General features: G+C 40.0%; 1 protein-coding gene and 1 long non-coding RNA gene across 3 annotated transcripts in view; one reads left to right on the top strand and one right to left on the bottom strand.

Annotated features, from left to right (window-relative positions):
* The window catches only part of LOC125633894 (uncharacterized), a 128,310-nt gene extending 109,405 nt beyond the window's left edge, over nucleotides 1–18,905 (top strand). The window contains exon 3 of the long non-coding RNA XR_007355726.2: nucleotides 16,663–18,905. This is a non-coding gene — a long non-coding RNA (uncharacterized LOC125633894). The remainder of the gene's footprint in view (nucleotides 1–16,662) is intronic.
* The window catches only part of KCNK1 (potassium two pore domain channel subfamily K member 1), a 47,208-nt gene continuing 36,642 nt past the window's right edge, over nucleotides 10,282–20,847 (bottom strand). The window contains exons 2-3 of one of the 2 annotated variants that reach the window (XM_048843854.2): nucleotides 16,641–17,036; nucleotides 10,282–11,843 (exon numbers count right to left, since the gene is read on the bottom strand). In XM_048843854.2, the coding sequence (XP_048699811.1) occupies nucleotides 11,749–11,843; nucleotides 16,641–17,036 (491 nt within the window). In that variant the 3' untranslated portion in view covers nucleotides 10,282–11,748. Of the gene's footprint in view, nucleotides 12,009–16,640; nucleotides 17,037–20,847 lie in introns of both variants that reach the window. The other variant, XM_048843853.2, reaches the window with a different exon arrangement.

The raw sequence follows: 20,847 nt of genomic DNA, 5'->3' as shown, positions 1-20,847 counted from the left end.
ATTGATCTGAACTGATTTTTTTCCTTCCAGTTCATGAATATTTTTAAGATTGACTTTTCATCTCGATTCGAACTGGGAAAAATTTTTGAACTGCCAAAAAGACTTGAGGGATAGGGAAACTATTCCCTGCCCAATTCTAATTCCGGGTAACATTTTACCGCATAGACAAACTTGTGTCTCAGTTATTGGCCCCAAGTCCATGTCCTGGTATCTACACACAGCTCAGTAAATTATTTAGTTTAGTTGCCAAATATCTGTGTATTACGTTTAAGGGCTCTCAGTAACAGGCCTACGTTACAGCATTATATTGACGGATATACCTTTTGTTGGTGAATGCTGAGCAGTTGAAGTGGAAGATGGGGTGTTATAGCAACTCTAATTAAATGGAAGGAATTTATTTTAAAGTCATGTTTCTGAACTATACCCTGAGGTTAATAAACTGTTTCAGCCCCCCGTCTTGTAATGCCCATTATAGAAGTCATTTCACTTACAAGCTGCACTGTACCATGGAAGTGTATTTACTCTCAAATGTGGAATAGGCCTCCTGTTCAAGCCTGAGCCACTCGCTTAGTCTGTGGTCCTTGAGCATGTGGTGAAGATAAAGGATGAATTATCACTGCAGCCTAAAGATATATCGCTCTGATATTGATTAAAAGCCATTGTCTAAATTGCCCTTTCAACGGGTCTGCCTACATTCTGTCCTGGCTTTGACAGCTTTTCACATGTTTGGGGGGCATTACCGCACACACAGTCTCACACTAGGAGGCTGAACAGAGCCAGCACCAGCCTAACCAACTGAGAAGAAGCGAGGTGCAGCCACAGGTATTATAAAGCATGTGGCTGTTTTAAATCACTGATGGTAACATGGGCAGCACGTGAAGTGCCAGATCGCCTGCCCCCACACCTTGCCAGAGCCACGAGCCCCCCCACTCCAGCTGCCAACTTCCCCACCCCCCAACCCACCTGCCTGAGCGCCCCCAGCCCCAGGCAGGTAGCCCCACCACCAGAGCACTGGGCAGGCAGCCCCAGCACTGGCCTCAGCTGCCCCATATCTCAGGCCACCGGCTGGCCCTAGCTCCAGACTCTGCCCACTTTGGGGAAGAGGAGCAACCTGAGCTGGGGCCACAGAGGAAGAGTGAGAAGCAGGAGGGCCTTGGGGTGGAGCGTGGGCGGGTCATGCCTGGATGTTTGGGGAGGCTTAGCCTCCCCTGGCCTTGATACCCGCTGCCGTGGATGGTAAATGTTTAGAATGAATTTCTTCTCTGTTCTGAAGATGAGGGATCTGTTAGGGCAGAGAGAGAAAGTGTCTCAGTTCCACAGCACCCTGCATCCAAACACCCCCACACAGGGCTTTACCAACTTTAAGTTTCACAACCTCCCTCTGCTGTAGTTAAGTAAATGGAGCAAGTTTCTCCTACAAAACAGCTTTGTTTTTGCATAGCATCTTCCACACTAACTGAATCTCAAAGCACTTCACAGAGTAGAGTTACAATAATAAATAGGTTTCAGAGGAACAGCCGTGTTAGAGAGAGATAATTAAGATGTATAGCCAGGGGCCATGTATTCTTTGGTCAGCAGGATCTAAATAATTTAAATGCCACACCAACCCCTTCTCTCCCCCTCTGCGTATTGCGTATCAAACTGCAATTTCCCTAACAGTGTGGAATAGATTAGAAAACATTAAAAGAAAATGAGGGTTTTCTTAAACTAAATGTTAACCTGCAATTTGATTCAATAAATCCCATTTTAATTTTTTCCCTCCAATATACATCATGCTGCTCCAGGAGCTGCAGGTCACTGTGGACTTCAGCACTGGCAATCCCTATCCATGCTCTAGCGGTTGTAGTGAGGGGGGAAGGTTTTGGCAGCTGTGTAAGATCCCTTAGCTGAGTGGTGCTGAAGCCCACAATGTGGAAAATCACCTGTTGAACAGACATATAAATAATTTATTACCAGATATGGGACAAAAACAAAGGATGATTAAGAATCTGTGATAGCGAGGAAAAGACTTGGCAGGTACCATCAGACAAACTGTTACAATAAAAGCAAGACTTCTTCCACAGTTAAAAAACAAAGACCCAGTGAGAATTTGGCAAGATGGGCACTGGCCAGCCGAAGCTACAGTGAACAAAGAAGAGTCACCCTGCTCATACTTAGTGATCACAGATTAAGGCACAATCTTACAAAGGAATTGTAAGCATGTGCTCAAGATACCTGACACCTGGTCCAAGGCAAGTGAAGTGAGAGCAGACACACAAGGTGAAAACAATTCACAAACTGACCTTGTTATTGACCCTGAGACTGAACAATCCAGTACAGACAAGGATTTGACTAAAGAGGGATTGCAAGATTGGGAAGATTACTAAAATGCCCTAGAGCACTGATTGAGATAGGTTGGAATTGTGTTTAAGCAACCTGGAGAGTTAACTCAATTACTGTATTTGTAATAATTTGATAGTTTAATTTAATAGAGTTTTAGTTCAGGCAGGGAATTTTAAGAAGGAGTCTAAAAAAGAAAAGATTTACTATCGAGCTAAGTTCTCCAGGAAGTGTAGGGATGACATGCTTCCCATATTCTCTTCAGTCTTTGATTTGCTGGGGACAGTTTCTGCTGCGGCAGAAACAAAGAAGCCCATTACAGGGCAGCCACAGGCTGTAAGTACACAGAGTAGGAGGAAGTTTGTTACCTCATTTGTGTACATAGTTCCTGTTCCTAATAAAATGTTTATCTTGACATGGGGCTGCTCATCAGTAAGATAAAACATAACTCAGCTCTGATCTGTCTCTCTGATCCCTTCTCTCATCATGTCACCCATCTCCTACTTGGCTCCCCAGCTGCCAACCTCAATATCCCATTTACTCCATTCTCATCTCCAGATCTTTCCCCATGTTGTATCATCCCCAGCCCAACTTGTTAAGCCTCCATGCGCCCACATTCAAATCCCTCAAGACTCAGTTATTCCCCAGTGCCCACAAAAAGTGAGCCAAACCAAGCCATACATAAAGTAATGTTGGCTCCAAGTTTACTCTTACTTGTGGGCTTCCTAGTGCATCCCATCTTCTCCATTTTTGTTACTTAGATTGTAAGCTCTTCAAGGGAAGATTGTCTGCATTTGTGGCTTGTACAGGCTCAACACATTCAGTGCCTCACAAATAATAATTAGTGCATTGGGTGACATTAAAAGCTTATTTTCCACTCTTCCGAGATTGGGGTTTCCCCAATATCTCACATTTTAAGCACCTGAAGATACTGTGGCTAATGCTGGTGCCTCAACCTGTGAATGGTGAGTTTTTAATCGAGCTCACAGTGGGCCTGAATGTGGCCTTTACATGGATGCATGGGGGCATATGAGTGAAAGCCCTTCCCTTTGCCACAAAAGGCCTGTCACATTCACAGTCCCTGTGCTTGGGTAGCACAGGTTCTGCACACCCCCTGGGGCACATAATACCACAAAGAGATCAGAGAGGAGGCCAGGTCCTGGACTTCTCCCCTCCTGCACCAGTCCATAGAGCAAGCCAGGGGAATATGCTATACTTAGTGCATGGAGGTAGCAGCAATTGCACTTGCCCTATGCCACAGGGAGAAATTCTTCCTTGCTGAGGTGGAATTGTTCCCTGGACTCATCCAGAGGGACTGTGGCTCTGCATTATCCCCAAGATGGAGTTTTGCCTGGCACTGCTCTCAGTTAGCTCAAAGGATAAGGAACTGAGTCCTAGTTTTTTTGCCTGAGCATGCACTAGGAGTTTGAGTTAAATGGGGCATGGATTGCAATTTTAGCTTGCATAATAAATTTCAAACAAGTTCTTGTTACTCCATGCAAATAGGATTAATCTGCTAAAGCAGTCAAATCAACATTTCTAGGAACTAAGCCCAAAGGTCATATTGTACTTTATTACTGGACAATATTTATCACTTCTGTGTTCAGACTGAATACATCAAGCAATGACAGTGAATCACAAAATGAATTTAACATATCACCTACAGCAACTAGGAAAACCTACCCATGGAATTCTGACTTAGGGGTCATTAATTTCCATCTAAATTGATATTACATTTTGCTGCCTTCTGTTTACACAATAAAATTAATTAAAATTTGGCAGCATACAGCTGAAACAAAAGTTTTTCAGGTGTTTAATAACATGACATTGTTACCTGAGTGCATTTATTTTGTGTGACTAATGGCAAGTAACACACCAATTATTCATTTAAGTAGAAAAAACAAAGATTGAATTCTCCTGTGTGATCTATTAGTTTTTATATTCAACATTCTGTAAGAAATATGAGTCTAGGTGACTTATATGGAGAAGAGTTGGGTGAATTATACGACAATTATATGTTGGACCTTGGACTTATTTTTTAAAAGTAAATTGGTAGGCCTAAGGACTATAGTGAAAGTTAATTTAAACCTGTTTAGGTTGTTTGTGAGTGGGATATTCAAAAACATTTAATGGTTGGCCTAATTCTGCTCCCACTGAAGTCAGTGGCAGCAGAGATAGACCGAGGCTAAGCACTTTGAAAAATTCCATACCGTGTGTTTCCAGCATCTGTTAGTTTAAGGGCCTGATCCTGTGCCCCTTACTTAAGCAAGCTCCAACTGACTTCAGTGGGAGTCTATCAGTGTAAAGAGACTGGGTCAGATCCAAGGGGAAGCAGCTAGGAGCAACTTCCTTGCTGGTCAAGTCTCCACAGGTTATTTCATTTGAATTACAGGACAGACCCTGAACTTGTGGAAATTGAGGTCTATAAAATCATGACTTGTGTAGAGAAAGTAGATAAGGAAGTGTTGTTTACTACTTCTCATAACACAAGAACTAGGGGGTCACCAAATGAAATTAATAGGCAGCAGGTTTAAAACAAATAAAAGGAAGTATTTCTTCACACAACACACAGTCAATCTGTGGAACTCCTTGACAGAGGATGTTGTGAAGGCCAAGACCAAAACAGCGTTCAAAAAAGAACTTGATAAATTCATGGAGGACAGGTCCATCAATGGCTATTAGCCAGGAGGGGCAGGGATGGTGTCCGTAGCTTCTGTTTGCCAGAAGCTGGGGATGAGCAACAGGGGATGGATCACTTGATAATTGCCTATTCTGTTCATTCCCTCTGGGGCATTGGCCACTGTCTGGGCCACTGTATACTGGGCTAGATGGACCTTTGGTCTGACCCAGTATGGCTGTTCTTATGAACATTTACGTCTGAAGAGGCTATGTCCTTAAGCTATTGTTGGGCCAATTTCTGCCCATCCATTTGTGTAAGAATGTTCTTGTTACAGAACATGTGATGAGCATTTATCAGACTGCTTCTGTATTTGGCATATTGATAAGTAAAATTGTTCCATGATGCTCTGATTAAAAACCAACTCAGGGGCTTTCCCACTCTTGAAGAGGGGGCTTAGCCCTGGTGTGTCCCTTCATGACTGGGTATGGCATAGCAAGCTCGCCTCATCTACCATCTCCTGCCAACAGCTACTCCAGCCCAGCAGTGGTCTGCTTCTTCTTGTGACTCAGCCCTTTGGCCAGGTCATTTCTAGGGTTACAGAGTCCAACCAACAAACGTCTAACAGCCTCATGCCAAGTCTTTGATCTGAATCTAGACTCATTAAGCCTTCCATCCCTGTTCTCTAGAGTCCTCACACTACCTTCTCAGTGGCTTCTGGGGGAACCCAGTCCCTTCCATGCCTCTGGGTTTCAAGCCAGAGACCCTGTATTAAGCAGGTCAGGTCTCTGTATTCACACTCTCCTCCCCACCACTTCCTTTTATGGGCTTCTCCCTCAAGCCCTTCCTGGGGCCACCATGTACCTATATTCTTCTCAGGCTCCATGGCCTCTAAGGGTTCAACCTTCTTTGATAGCAGGTGCTTACCAGGCTCCCAGTGGAGTCCCCCCAACAAATTCCAAATAAAAATATAAACTTTAACCTCTTGTGCCCTCCTTAGGCTTGAGCTTTCATTCCTCTTACATTTCATCAGTGCTCTGTTCCTCAGCTGAACACCTCCCTAGGCTTCATCTCTGGAGGTCCAGATCCTGCCCATTTATCAAGACTTACTGCTAGAACTTGATTCATCCTGGTGGCTTCTCTGTATCTCTCCTGGCTTTTCCCCAGCAATCAAGAGAGATACCACTTAGCCAACTCCCCCTTAGGTTTACCACCTGCTCTTCTCAGTTGACATCTCATCCTTAATTTGAATCTGATATACCCAGTAGTTGCTACCAGGTGCCCTAACTGAGCTACCCAGATCTTCTTAACTGTTTCAGTGCCAATGAGGGGTATACAGCCCATCACACACCCCTTATAAGGGGCTCTGGTTCTCCTCTTAAACCTACCTTGCCAGTTTGAGAGTGTGTCCATCCACTTACTGTACATAATACAAATTAAAAAAATAATAATAATAAAAAATAATAATAAAAAAATAGGTCAGTGCTTTTCATCCACTAGTAAGTATCCTTATTCACATTTTACAAATGAGGAAATTGAAGTGCAGAAAAGTTATGTAGCTTGGCTAAGGTCACAGAGAAAGTCAGCGGCAGAGTTGGAAACAGAAACCAGGTCTCTAGACTCCCAATCCTGTGTGCTATTAACTGGCCCATATCCTCCTTACCTATAGTACCGTCAAGAAAGAGAAGATTAGGACCAAGTCTGTGCTCTGTTGCCATCAGTGTGTTACATCTGTGTAACAGAACACAAAACTGGGCCTTTAGTGATCAACTGTGCTATGTGAACCTTCCTCCTCCCAGCAGAGTGGCTCTTTCACTTGAGAAAGAACGAGTGTGTCCGATACACTGTTCAATGCATCACTATATTATTTGCAGGGATAAGGATCTAACAATGTAAGCAACTCCAGATTAAGTAAACCAATAGGTTAAAAGGTATGACCAAATTAGAACCATTAGTTGTGATGCTTAATTACCCTTCTTGCAACCTGATTATTTATCCCCTAAACTTAATAGAGGGACATTTATATAAAATTCTTTGTTTACTGCATTTAACAATATCATTTTCCTCCAATGAGCACAAAACCTGTGCGACTCTGTTCCAAATGTTTTCAGTGACTTGCTACATATACATGGCAATTCCAGGTATAGTGAATCTCATTTTATAGTGAAGTTATTCTATGAAAAAAAAAATTCACCATCAAAGGGTTCCATTGAATTTCATTTCAGGTAAGGGTTAGCAATATCTTTTCTCCTCCCTCTAGCTACAAACTTTCTTCTCTCTCACTGGAATAAAGCCATGTAATAGTTGAGGCTAAAACCATGAGCTACACTTTGCAAAATGTCAGCATGTTGTCATCATGACATTCATTATCATTCTGATTTATGCTCTCCATCATAATAAGCCTTCACATTGTGCCACTCAGTCGGATGACTGTCATCTTTTTCACATGTTCCCATCCATGTTCTGCCTCTTCATTATCCAGTCTGTCATTTAACCAAAACCTCCATGGTGCACAGTAGTCTCTCTTTGTCTGTTAAATGATGTGTGCAGTGTATCTGGATCATGATGAGTAAAATAACACTGTACAATGGAACTAACCATCAGCAGAAACATAATGCTATTTCAAGATAATTGGATCAAGAAATCTTCCCTGGTAAAAAAAGGACCCCAGTGATAAAAAGCACTCACTCATACTTCAGCAAGTGGAATTTGCATTAAATAGCATGTGATTTTTCATATCAAGTCAAAGTGACCCTACTGCAATTAGAAATCACTATTTCCAAGTGAAACAAATTTGATGGAACTAGTAAACTGTGAAGATAAAAATGTGTATCTAGTAGAATATTATGTTAAAAGCATATTACAATAATAACCATGACTAGTTCACTTTGTATGGAGTGAGAACCAAACTCTTTTTACAACACTGTAGCTTTCAAGTAATATCATTAACGTTATTTGAGCTACTTCCGATTTAACACAGAACGGAATCTGGAAATAAGGGTCAAATCTTTGCCCTAGTGAAATCAGTGGGAATTTTACTGTTGACTTCAGTGGGGCCAGCATTTGTGTGTTGTTCATTTAGGGACTGGGCACCTAACATTTCTGATGGCTGGCTTTATAAGTACAACAAAGCCTTCATTATCAAAATATGAGTATTGTTAAAGTTAATCATATGGAGTGGTGAGCTTTCAGTTCATAAGAACATAAGAATGACCCTACTGGGTCAGACCAAAGGTCCATCTAACCCAGTATCCTGTCTTCCGACAGTGGCCAGTCCCAGGTGGCCCAGTGGGAATGAACAGAACAGGTAATCATCAAGTGATCCATTCCCCGTCGCTCATTCCCAGCTTCTGGCAAACAGAAGCTACGGACACCATTCCTGCTCCTCCTGGCTAATAGCCATTGATGGACCTATCCTCCATGAATTTATCATGTTCTTTTTTGAACGCTGTTTTGGTCTTGGCCTTCACAACATCCTCTGTCAAGGAGTTCCACAGGTTGACTGTGTATTGTGTGAAGAAATACTTCCTTTTATTTGTTTTAAACCTGGAGACTATTAATTTCATTTGGTGACCCCTAGTTCTTCTGTTATGAGAAGTAGTTCACAACAGTTCCTTATCTACTTTCTTTACACCAGTCATGATTTTATAGACCTCAATCATATCTCCCCTTAGCTGTCTTTTTTCCAAGCTGAAAAGTCCCAATCTTATTAATCTCTCTTCATATGGAAGCCATTCCATACCCATAATAATTTTTCTTGCCCTTTTCTGAACCTTTTCTAATTCCAATATATCTTTTTTGAGATGGGGCGACCACATCTGTACACAGTATTCAAGATGTGGGCGTACCATGGATTTATATAGAGGCAACGTGTGAAAAGTGGTGTCCAGACTGCTCCCAAATAGCCAGGTAACAGCAGTGACTAAATCATTTTCCTCATCTCCAGGTGGCCAGGGGACCTCTCTCATTTGGGTATCCCACCTAGCCACAGTAATCTATGCCTTTGGCATATGGGGGCTGGTTACAGCAAGAACTGTACCTAGGATTAACTTGAAAGTGTGGTGGGTATATAGAATCTCTGTGTGATTCTATGTGCATCAGCCTGCTTCGTATGTGGGACATAGATAAGAGCACATTACACGGGGGCGCTGGCTCTCTAGCCCTATCAGATACTACAGCAATGGCTCGGAAATTAATGTCTAGCTAGCTAGATGTTAAGGTCCCAGTTCTAATCTTTATGCCTTCAGTGGGTTATAGCTTAGCTATCCCAGAACTTGCGTCTCTCTCTGCAACAACTGTGCTCAGCAGACAAGCTGCCACTGAGTCTCCAGTGAGAAATTCTTGGGGAATGGGACAGAAGGGTTGCAGCAGAATGAATTTTGACTGAGGAACTCCCCTACACTAGAGATCAGAAAAAGCCACAGTCCTGGCACATTTAGGGCTCACTCTAAGACTAATCACTTTGCTCAAGACTTCTCCCAACAAAAGTGGCTACAGAATAGCCTGACAATGTTGTTCCTAGAGACAAACAATTCCCATTTTCAAGTGCAAGACAAACAAGGGAAAGATGAAGAATATGGCCCGTCTGCACAGTAGTAATGCTTTTCTAAGTGTAAATGGGACATATGCCTGTACAAGCTGAAGTCAGGGGGAGGTGTGCAGTAGGTGCAAGACTGAAGCCATGGGACCTTATTCTCTTCTCTATAAAAAAATAAAGTGTTTACTTTTTCCGACTCCTCTTCTTAGGACTTCTACACTCCTGGCAGATCATTCATTTATGTTTGCAGACCCTTCCTCTCTATTTCAATTTGTATCTGCCAGCCTGACTTCTGATTAGCTTCAGTAACATATTTCCAATTTATACAAGAGGCCTTGATGCAAAGGAATCTTTCCCTTTTCTAATCCAGAGCCTATCTTAACCATGTTAGCCTCATTCATTAATTTACCTTTGGTTTCACATGACTATTTGACACTTGTAGGAATTAGAACATTTCTATAGACACAAATAATAATTGGATATGACCATTTTCGCATTAACCCTAATTAACAGATCAGTTATTTTGAAATGCTAAAATAAATGTCATTACTGTGTTTTATTTGCTGTTATCATTCTAAAGTGTGTTTATTTTTGTTTCAAATACTAAATGTTATTCTATAGAAATAATCAGTAGAGGACTAGATTGTACATTCATTATTCATGTTGGCAAGTATATTCAAAATGAATGGTCCCATTGAAGTTGTTCACCAGGGTTAGGGTGGCACAATCTAGCCTTATGCAAGCATTTTTTTTCATATATGTCATCTATGTACAGTACATAAGTTCTTAAAGAAAACATTGAGCACTATTAAGTACAGGCAGCCAGAAGCCACAAACTTTTTTTATTTAACTTTACGTTTAAAATATTGTATATTCACATACACCACAGCAGACTGTTCAGCTTCTTTCTTCTATATTTAATTCTGTGCTTTAGTATCAAGTGTCTGTACTTCGCAGTTTGTGCACACATCACTTAGTTTCTATGCATGTCATGTTCTTCAGAGCTTAGTAATACATTCAGCTTGACAGAAATTGTGTGTTTTCAAGTACTAAAGACAATCAATCAACTTCAAAAACTTCACTGAAAAACAGTAGAAATGTTCCTTGTACACTACTCTTAAATCTTAAAGTCAACATTTTTAGTGCTTCAATTTTGAGTTATTCCTTTTATAAAGACAAAATCTAGCAGGGGAAAAAAAATCTACCTAAAATATCATTCCTAAATCAGATAAACTAGTAGGCTACAATATATGTACAGTAGATAAATATATTTATTTATGTATATATGTACACAAATACTAGTTAAACTTTCATTATAAATAGAGTTGTTTTAACTTAGGCTGGGTACAAAAATAGCCACTTTGTTGGGAACATGCAAATACAGTATGCTTCAACCTAACAAAACATCTTTAGCTCTATTTTCTTAAATATAAGTTTTAGTCATATAGATTTAATGGATTTAAACCATAAAGTAAAGTTTCCCCGAAAAGGTATAAAATCTGCTCAACACTAGCTATAACTAAACTCACATATGGTATCTTTTAGGTAATTAATTTCAAGTATTCTTCTCATGTCAGCTAAGTCCAGACACTTTAATTTTGCTGCTTTATTACAGTAAGATATTCATCTTTGAACACTAACAGCCAAGTTATGGCCCATCTGGCATGCACATACTGCAAGGGAGAGGGCTTTCCCTAGTACTGCTCTTTTGTAGGAGGCAGTCTTAATATGGCTACTTGTGCTACAGGATCCAGATCCTATGTCCATTAAAGTCAGTTGTAAAACTCTCATGGCGCAGATTTTAAGGCCCAAAGAGACCACTATGATCGTTTAGTGTGACTACCTGCATAACACAGGCTGTTGAATTTCACTCAATGATTCCTGCATCTAGCCTGGCAGCTTGTGGTTGAACTGGAGCATATCTATCACTGCTGACTTTAATGGGGCAGGATCCCACTGCAGAAACCTGGTGGAGAGGCTGGCCACTTCAACTTTCACTGCACACTGCCCATAGGGCTGCTAACTGGACAGGGATGTGCATAAAGCACTACTTCCCAGCTGCTACATATCCTCCCACTCTCCCCGTGTAACTCCATTTTAGCAACATTCATTTGTGTCAGAAGTCTTTTCAGCATCTGAAATGATGAATACTGATTAAAGCAGCACAGTCTCCTTTCTTCTCTAAAAATTTCCTCCCCACAAAAAATAAAGAGGCATTCTATTTCTTACTGTAATGATGTAAGTGCACTATAATATTGGTATGGATGCCCTCGTATTAATTGTTTATACAGCCATCATAGTAAGTTGCAGGTTGAACAGTCACAAAAGGCTCATTTGCTTTTTCATCCTCCTTCATGGAAGCTGCTTGGTCTGAAATCGAAGAGAAGGAAAGCTGGTCATGTTCCACTATATGCACTTGGTCCTCTTCCTTGTCCTTCTTCACATAAAACAGTTTTCTAAACTTTTTGAGCTCATGAAGTTCACAGAAAGTTTCTAGAACCACCAACATTGCAATGAGGCCCAGCAGCAGGTAACCTGCCCAAGAAACAAAGAGAGACACAAGGTTTGTGAGGTAATATCTTTTACTGAGCCAACTTCTGTTGGTAAAACGCGACAAGCTTTTGAGCTTGCTCAGAGAAAAACACAATGCCTGAAGCATTATCCGGGAAAGCTGATGTGATAAAGCTCTAACTTGGAGTTTTTCCCACCTATGATTCCTGGACTATTATTTTTTCCCTCCTTTCTGTCCTAGGCATAGAATTTTGGGGGACAGAAGAAAACTAATTTGCACCAGATGAGCATGTAGCCCTTTGTATTTTTTTTTTAAGACGACCACAGAAAATGCTAGAATATGAAATAATTTGCTAATTGTTTTAGTTCATTGTGTTCCATATGGGAAAGTAGGCAATGACATGCAATGCATAAGAATGTTATAACTTCAATAATAATGTATCCCATATATAATTTCATGAACTGTGCATTCTTCAATTCTTTTCATTATTACTATTGCACATTGTTAATAGAAATAGTAGTTTTACGAAGTTCAATACAGTCATTTGGCTATTACATCTGTTCAATAATACAGAACTGTTAAACAATATAACATGAAAGTGTCTTTTCCTTATGTATATACTTATAATTTAAAAATGTATGAAGAAAACCTGTACCATAAAACAAGTGCAAAAGCCTAGAAATGTATGCAAAAAAGTAAAAGAAAAAGTCCAATATTTCACGTAAATGTGTACAATCACTGCTGTCACTTTGAAGACAGACAAATGTTTCTATTCCCCCCCCCCAAGAACTACATAGTAAAACCATGAAGACTGCATACATATTACATACATACATTACATACATACACTAATTAGGCAAAATCCTGCTGGTGTTACTTACACAAACACTACCACTGACTTTTGTTGCATGTTGTACACGTTTGAGATTTTGTTTTTGTGAGGCAAAACCATCATGCTCTGAGGTTCTGTGGCGGACCATAGACTTGCACTGGAGCTCTTCTGAACAATCAGGCCTCCTAGGGCTAATAATCCATCATGTTCTTTATTTTCCTCTCCAAACACAGACACACCCAATTTCCTGAACAGGACTCCCAGGAAAATAGTCCAACAAGGATTTTTTATTCTAAATACTCTAACGAGGCCACCACGATTTGTAATTCAGAAATACTATTGCATGTGCCCATATTAATATTGTACAGCTTCTGTGGGGAGTCTTGTGTTAGTAAGGGCAGCAGGAATTGACTTCATTATAAATAACAGTCCCTACAAATCTATGCAATATATATTGATTACAAAGAACACTATCCAAATGTAAAGGGCTGCAATAATTACTATCCTGTACAGCATATTATTGCACAGACTTATGGGGACTAAACTATTTATAAAGGAGTTTATATATATATATATATTATATATAATCTCCCCATTTTTTATAAAGAAAGCCTAGATTCTGCATAAAATATCACAGCCCCCACATTTCTTCCCCTACAAACCAATTTAAGTCATAATCGGGGTGAAAGTAAGCTGGTGCAGTGTGCTGGTAAAAAGTGGCTGCCAGTACCGGCTCATACCCAGCTGACTTTAAAGCACTGCCGTGGCAAATGCTGCCGCAGCAGCACTTTAATGTTGTTGCCCCTTTTGCATCCCCCACCCCCCGGTCAATGACATGCGGGCGGGCAAAAGGAGCAGCTGCCCCGGGGCCAGCAATTTAAAAGGACGCAGGGCAGTGGCCGGAGCCCCGGGCTCTTTAAATTGCCCCTGGAGCCCCAGGCAGAGCAGGCCAGGCAGCGTGGAAGGGCTGGCTGCGGGACACTGACCCCCAACCCCGCCCCTTCTGCCTGAGGTCCGGCCCCCTGTATCAGTAAGTCTTCGGCTTTACTTTCACCCCAGCCATGATCCCCATGCTGAGAACCGCTGATCTAAACCAACACTACAGTTCCAATGTATGTAGCATTTTAAAGCTTTAGTTCATGAAATCACTAAGTGAGTTATGCATTAAGATACCTTTCTATTTACATAGGGCAAAAAATGGCAAGGTTGTTGTGAATCTGCACTAGGAGCTAGATAATTCTTTCAGAGCTTCCCAACCCATTTGAATTTCCACATGAGTTACTGGGAGCCCTAGGTCTTCCCCTTATTTCTTGGAAAGACTTGGACACTGTATTTTGGCTCTCAGCCCGTCATTTACTAAGGCTATGGCTATACCAGCAAGCTTGCAGCTACGCCACTGTAAGCTCTCTAGTGTAGCTGCTCTAAGCTGACAGGAGAGAGTTTTCCTGTCGACTTAATTAATCCACCCCCTGAGTGGTGGCAGCTATATCAGTGGGAGAAGTTCTCCTGCCAACATAGCGCTGTCCTCACCAGTGCTTAGGTTGGTGTAACATGTCGCTCAGTGGGGTGGCTTATTCACATCCCTGAATGACAAATTATATCGACATAAGCTGTAGTGTAGCTGTAACCTAAGTCTCTTCATATGCACTTGGACATATTACTCTGTGGAAGTGCACAGTAATTAAATAATTAAATGCTCCTACCAATGGGTCAGTCAGGATGGGGAGGTTGGGGGGATCTTTAGCCACAGGGGTACAAGTGGCATACTGCCACAAAGGTTAAAAATAAAGTGTACTGCTGGCTAGCTCAAGGCTCTGCTTCTGAAAATGCATTTTCAAAGCATGATTCTGCAGTCCCTATATAGGCAAGCCACCCATTTAAGTGAACAGGAATTTCACCTGCATTAAGATTGCAGGATCATGCCCTTAGTGCGGGAGGCACACAGCAGTCCATCAAAGTGATGGAAGGACTTGGTAGGTGTTTGACTTGGTTTGCATTTTAATTATAGATTCAGGATTGCTTGGCATGAAGCTTGAAGGCAAACGATGTGCACCCTTGTGTTGCTACTGTAGAATCTTGCCCTGTTCATATCCCTTCAGAATGCTGCTGCAACAGACCATTCTCCTAGGCCGTCGCTTTGACCACGTAACCCCTCTCTTTACTTTCCCTCCCCTGGCTCCCCCTTCTCTATCACGTCAAGCATAAGTTACTTGTTTTAACTTTCAAGGCCCTTCATGGCCTGTCCCCACCCTATCATCTTTCATTCGCTATCAAGATACTGCCTCCTGCCTCCGATCTAGCCCATGGCAGCTCCATCGCCTACTTGTTAAGTTTTTAAACACACCCCTTCACATGTTCTCCGGTGCTAAGGCTTCAAAAGGTGCAAAAACGTCTACAAAGCTACCTCATTATCCTCCATTAAAACCCTCTTGAAAACTCCTTTTCCATGATACCCAGAAGCAGCTTACCAACAGTTAGGCTGTGGGTACACCAAGACAATTGCCTGTCATGCTACCCAATAGTGTTTCAATGTTTCCTTGTACTCCCTCATCTGTCTGTATCCATTATGTTGTCTCTTCTTTTATACTTAGACTAAGCTCTTTGGGGCAGGCACTATCTTTTTGTTCTGTATTTATACAGCACCTAACAGAATGGGATCCTGGTCCATAACTAGGGCTCCCAAGCACTAGAGTATTACAAATAATAAGACCAGCAGTTCAGATTTGGAAGAAGGAGATTTGTTTTTGCCTCTTCTTTCTTAGCAAGCCACTTCCTAACTGAGCTTAAAGCCTTTTTGCTTTCTTATTCCATCAGTGCACAGGCTCCCTAGTGGTATAGCTGTGATGTAAATTGACAAACACCAAAACCAAATGCTAATCTTCAGCATCATGTGCAAGAGCAATGTGCTCAGAAATGTGCAGTGACATGCATTAAGACCCAAATATCAAAATCAAAGTCAACATTTCAAACAGTAGATTCTTATACTTTTGTATTTACTTTGTTTTCTTAATTTCTTTTAAAAACTAAAATAAAAATTATAAAACATAAAATTAAATGCTGATTTTTTCCCTCCAAAACGAAATTTCTTCAAAATCAACATGTTCCGTGTTTCAATTTTGATGAATCAAGCATCTTTCGGTGGAAAACAGTTCTGCTGGAAAATTTTTGACTCGGACTAATGGGAGCTTTTGAGAGGTCTGCACAGCTTTTTAAAGGATGTTATAAATGGAGCTGGTCGAAAAACTGGATGTAATTTTCGTGAACATTGTCCCTTTTTTGGTTTTCATTTGAAATTTCAAAGAAAGTGTTTGTTTTTTTAAATTGAAGTTCGGAAAATTTCAACCAGTTTTAGTTCTAACTGATTATCTTGCTCCTTATCACTTATTTGACTGCCACAGCATTAATGCCAAATTTGCACTTGGGGTTTTTGTACTGGGGATGCAGGTTGGTGTATTAATCTCTGTCTGGCAAGACATTATTTCAGTTTATATTAAAACACACACAAAAATTAAAAAAAAAAAAAAAAACCACGAAACACACACAGAAGAGGAAAAAAACCCTCCAGCCCAGATAGCTAAAAACTTTAATACCTTGTCAAACAAATCTTCATTTAACAAACTCCCTATTCAGATTAGTGCTTTTAAAGGGGGCTGGGAGAGTGAGGAAGAACCCATATATCATGGTTAACAACTCATAAGGGGGCATAAGGCCTAGATGAATAAGTAAGGTAACCAAAGAATATGGAGGGGGAGAAAGAGGCACCTAATACGTAGAAATCCTATTGGCTAAATGACTATTATTTAATGGTTAGTTTGGTACTTACACGTAATTCCTATCTTATACAGCTCTCTGAATTTTTGATTGTAACCTTCTCCTGGAACATAGTCGCCAAGACCAATGGTGCTCAGGGAAATGAAACAAAAGTAAAAAGATTCCAAAAAGTTCCAGTCATCTTCCACAACAGAAAATACTGCTGCCGGGATAAAGAAAAAGCATGAGACGGTAACAAACCCAAGAATCACTGCGTGGATGATGGCAACAATCTGCTTGGAGAAGCCCCAGCGAATGTGGAAATATAGTACAGGCCGTCTGGTGACATAGACTATGATACGCTGCACCACAGCTGTCAGGAAAAGCAGCGTAAAGGGGATTCCGATGACGGAGTATATAATACAGAAGGCCTTTCCTCCATCCGACAAAGGCACAGTGTGACCATAACCTGGGGGAGGGAAAAACAAACAAACAGAGGAAGGGTGTATATGAAATGTGGAAAATAAATTGGAACAGGCACATACCACCAGTGGGGAACTCAGTTGCTACATCTGTGACTGTGTAGTATTATGTTAAATACAAAGAACCTTTCACAAAACTTTGAACTCTGCTATACTTTAAATGTACTGCTATCAAGGATAATTTTAAACTATTGGTACAGCCAGACTATTGGGGGTTAACAGCTACATATAAAGTACAAAGCATAAGGGAAAACATTTTTCAAAACTGCATGTTATTAAAACAATGTATATTTTGGAGAAAGGGTGTGTTGTCTAGTATTCAGAGCGTGAGACCAGAGATCAAGACATCTGGGTTCTATTTCTGGTTCTCCTACAGACTTACTGTTTGACCTTCGGCAAGTGACCTGGACACAGATCCTGAAAAGGTATTTAGGCACTTTTCCATTAATTTTAATGGAAGTACCTAAATACCTTTGAGGATCTGGGCCTTAAACTTTCTTTGCTTCAATTTACTGATCTGTCAAAAGGGGATAATACTTACCACACAAGGGTGTTTTTGGGCTTAACTGATTGTAAAATACTTTCAGATCTTCAGAAGGAAGGTGTTAAAAATGCGAAGTATTATTGTAATTAGTACTTCACGTTGCATTTTTTCCATAGGTTGTTTCAATGATAATCCCCTAAGAATATTTAAAAACAAAATAAACCTCCATAGCAAAAATAGTAGCTTGAAGGCTGGACCTTCACCAGGTCACTGGTGTATTGTAAGTGACAATAGTAATCTGTCTAATTTAGAATGTAGGAATTTATACAGTGCTGTACGGGCTGCTGATGACAATGTATGCAATTATGCTAGTCCCAGGCTAGAAAGTGCAGCATGCCAGACTGTTTGGTTTTAAAAGTAAACCACAAGTACAATAAATCCACTAAACCAGAAATGTTTTCTTCTGTCAGCTGACAAAATTAATATTTTACTGTTATTGTAGTGGGGTAGGGGAAGTCTCCTGCAATCTACGGAGGTTAATCACACCAATAGAAAGACATGTAGTAATATAACTCCAAGCAAGTTGTAGCCAATTGCTTCATTTTATCATTCATTTATTGTGTGAAGTTATGATTAACTAATATACTGTATTATACAATCACTGTATGCTAAATAGAGTTAAATTGTAGTATTATAGAAGTATAAGATGAATCAGTATTTAGACATGATAAGTATGCATTAGGTATCTAAGCAGGGCTGAAACACCAGGCCTACAAGCTGAGGCCTGTATGAGTTTAGCCATACTAGGCTATATGCTTAAGAAATGCTTGACATAAGTGAGTGACCAAAGAATGACCCTTTGCCACAAAATTACGAAAAAAGATATACCAGTGGGTAGTATTGCAAAAAATTAACTGTAAGATTAATTTTTGATGACAAGATACCTGGTAGTCACCTTTTTCTAACACATGTTCTAACTGCAGGGTGCACTATGTGCACAAATGCTAATGAGAACAAAAAGATCTACACACAAGCTATGAAAAATGGGGTATCCCAATATTCTTGGGGGACACAATACAAATATGGGAAAAGAGGGTTGACTTTCATGCACATGTGCAGAGTATAAGGTATAGTCAGAATCACATTATAAAAGAGGGGGCTCCCTGATTGGGTAAAATGAGTTCCCTATGGGAAAACTCCAGCAGGAACCATCCCTCTACTGATGATCAATTGGCAAGGCATCCATCAGACCTCAAGAATATCATTAAGGATGTGATTATGACTATATTTGTAGCATGGTTTTTTGTAGGATTTCTATATGCATGGGTAATCATAACCTTAACTGTAACTTTAATAAAACTTGTAAAACAGACTAGACCTTGTACTTCTAACCGTATGTGTGGTCACTATTTTTGGTCTTTATATGTTCCTAGATCCTCTAAATCTGAAACAAGTAGCAGAGGTGACTTTCACTCTGTAGAGCTTGAAACTGTAGCCACCAGAGCCAAATGCAGGGTGGTGTAATACCACATTACAAAAATTCACTTTACATAAAATAAAAGGCTACAAAAGTTCAGACAAGTCCTAGTCATTTACAGCTAAAAATCTGCTAGTTCACGAAGAGTCACTTGAATCCCATACTTCCAATCTTACAAATCAGACATAAAAAAGAAACCCTCTTGAAAGTTTTCCGGTGGTCTAAAAATTGGTACTAAATGTCTTAGAGGAAGCAATATTTTAATCCAAGATACATAGAAACACTTTTAGATGACGGACGACAAATTACAAAATTTGCATCTCCTCACCATTACAACATGCACAAAGAAACCCTATGCGGTGTAATTTCTCTGCATTATATAACTTAATGCACCAAATAGTAGTCTTCAGTCCTACATGAATTTTAATGACATGATGAATAATTGATCCAAGTTCAGTCACTTGAAAAAAGATCATGCTGCAGGGCACTTTTTTCGTTTACCTTTGTAGTACTACTGAAATCCATTACAAGTCTCAAAGATTTTTAAACATACTAAACTGTTAATACCTCTAACTTGTACATGGAAATGTTCATATTTTACTGAGTTGGCCCTACAGCATTTTCTGCCTAAATCTAACTCCATATTAAAAACAACTGGAAAGTTACTACTAACTACTTTGTATACACTGACCATCCAGTTAGTGGTTTCCAAAGTTTTTTTTTTGCCTTTTCCAAATATTAGGGCCTGATCCAAAGATCACTGAAGTCAGTGGATTAGTTAAACTGCATTTAACGCCTTTGTGAGCACCCTTACACAGAATTAATTCACTTCCAAAGTGAATTAAGATAAAGTACATTAAGGCCACTTTAATACTGAATAAGAGTTACAATATTTTTGTCATGCCAGTAAATCTTGGTCTTTCATTGTAAGAAGTATTAACACAATAGAGGATAGTCTTACATTTCAGAGAAAATCAGGGAACTAAAAAGATAAGCTAAATGTCACTGTTCAGTCACTTGCTTTCTGTTGCATTTCATTCCCTTTCTTCATCTATTTGTTGCCTCTTCACTCTGTAACCTCTTCAGGGCAAGGATTTTCTAAGATTGGTGCACACATCTGGCTCTGTATAACTATATAATAATGTGTCACTTTCCATTATTCAGCTGAAGCAATCATGTTTACATATATCACAACAGTAGTCCTAAAACATGCTTTTCCTTATGAGAGAAAAAGGCTCAAATTAAGGAGAATTGTATCCCCATTATTAAAATTATTAAATTACTTTAATCAGTATAGGGAGAGGACTGGGACAGAATTGATTTGGGGGGGACTCGAGTTAAAATGGTCCAGGTAACATAGCCCATAGGGGATGTTTTTCCTAAGAGTCATTTAATGGCTCCTTTTATAACCTAAAAGGCATAGTATACACATTTTTATCTTCTAGGATGCAACTGTGCATATTCTCATTGTCCATAGAAATGGATATTCTTTTTCTAATTCTTTTAAGCCCTTGACCTTGGATACCTTGTGGCAATTACACAGGTTAATTATGCGTTGGATAAAATATTTCCTTTTATTGGTTTACATTTATTGCCGTTCAATTACATTAAATTGTTCCCTTGTTCTTGTATCATGTGAGTAAACAGGAGTTACTTATTCTACCTTCTCTGTACAGCTCATTTTATATGCCTCTCATGTTCCCTATTATTGATCCCTTCTAGTTATTTTCTCATCTGTCTCTGTACCTCTTCTATTTTCCTATATCCTAGCACTGAGGAGAGTATCTTAGATGTGCCACTGGTTTATAAAATAGCATTAGAATATTTTCATTATTTT

The sequence above is a fragment of the Caretta caretta genome, chromosome 3, assembly GCF_965140235.1.
Source record: "Caretta caretta isolate rCarCar2 chromosome 3, rCarCar1.hap1, whole genome shotgun sequence".
NCBI classification, from domain to species: domain Eukaryota; kingdom Metazoa; phylum Chordata; order Testudines; family Cheloniidae; genus Caretta; species Caretta caretta.
The sequence above is the reverse complement of the archived record's forward strand: the minus strand, read 5'-3'. Positions and strand labels throughout refer to the sequence as shown.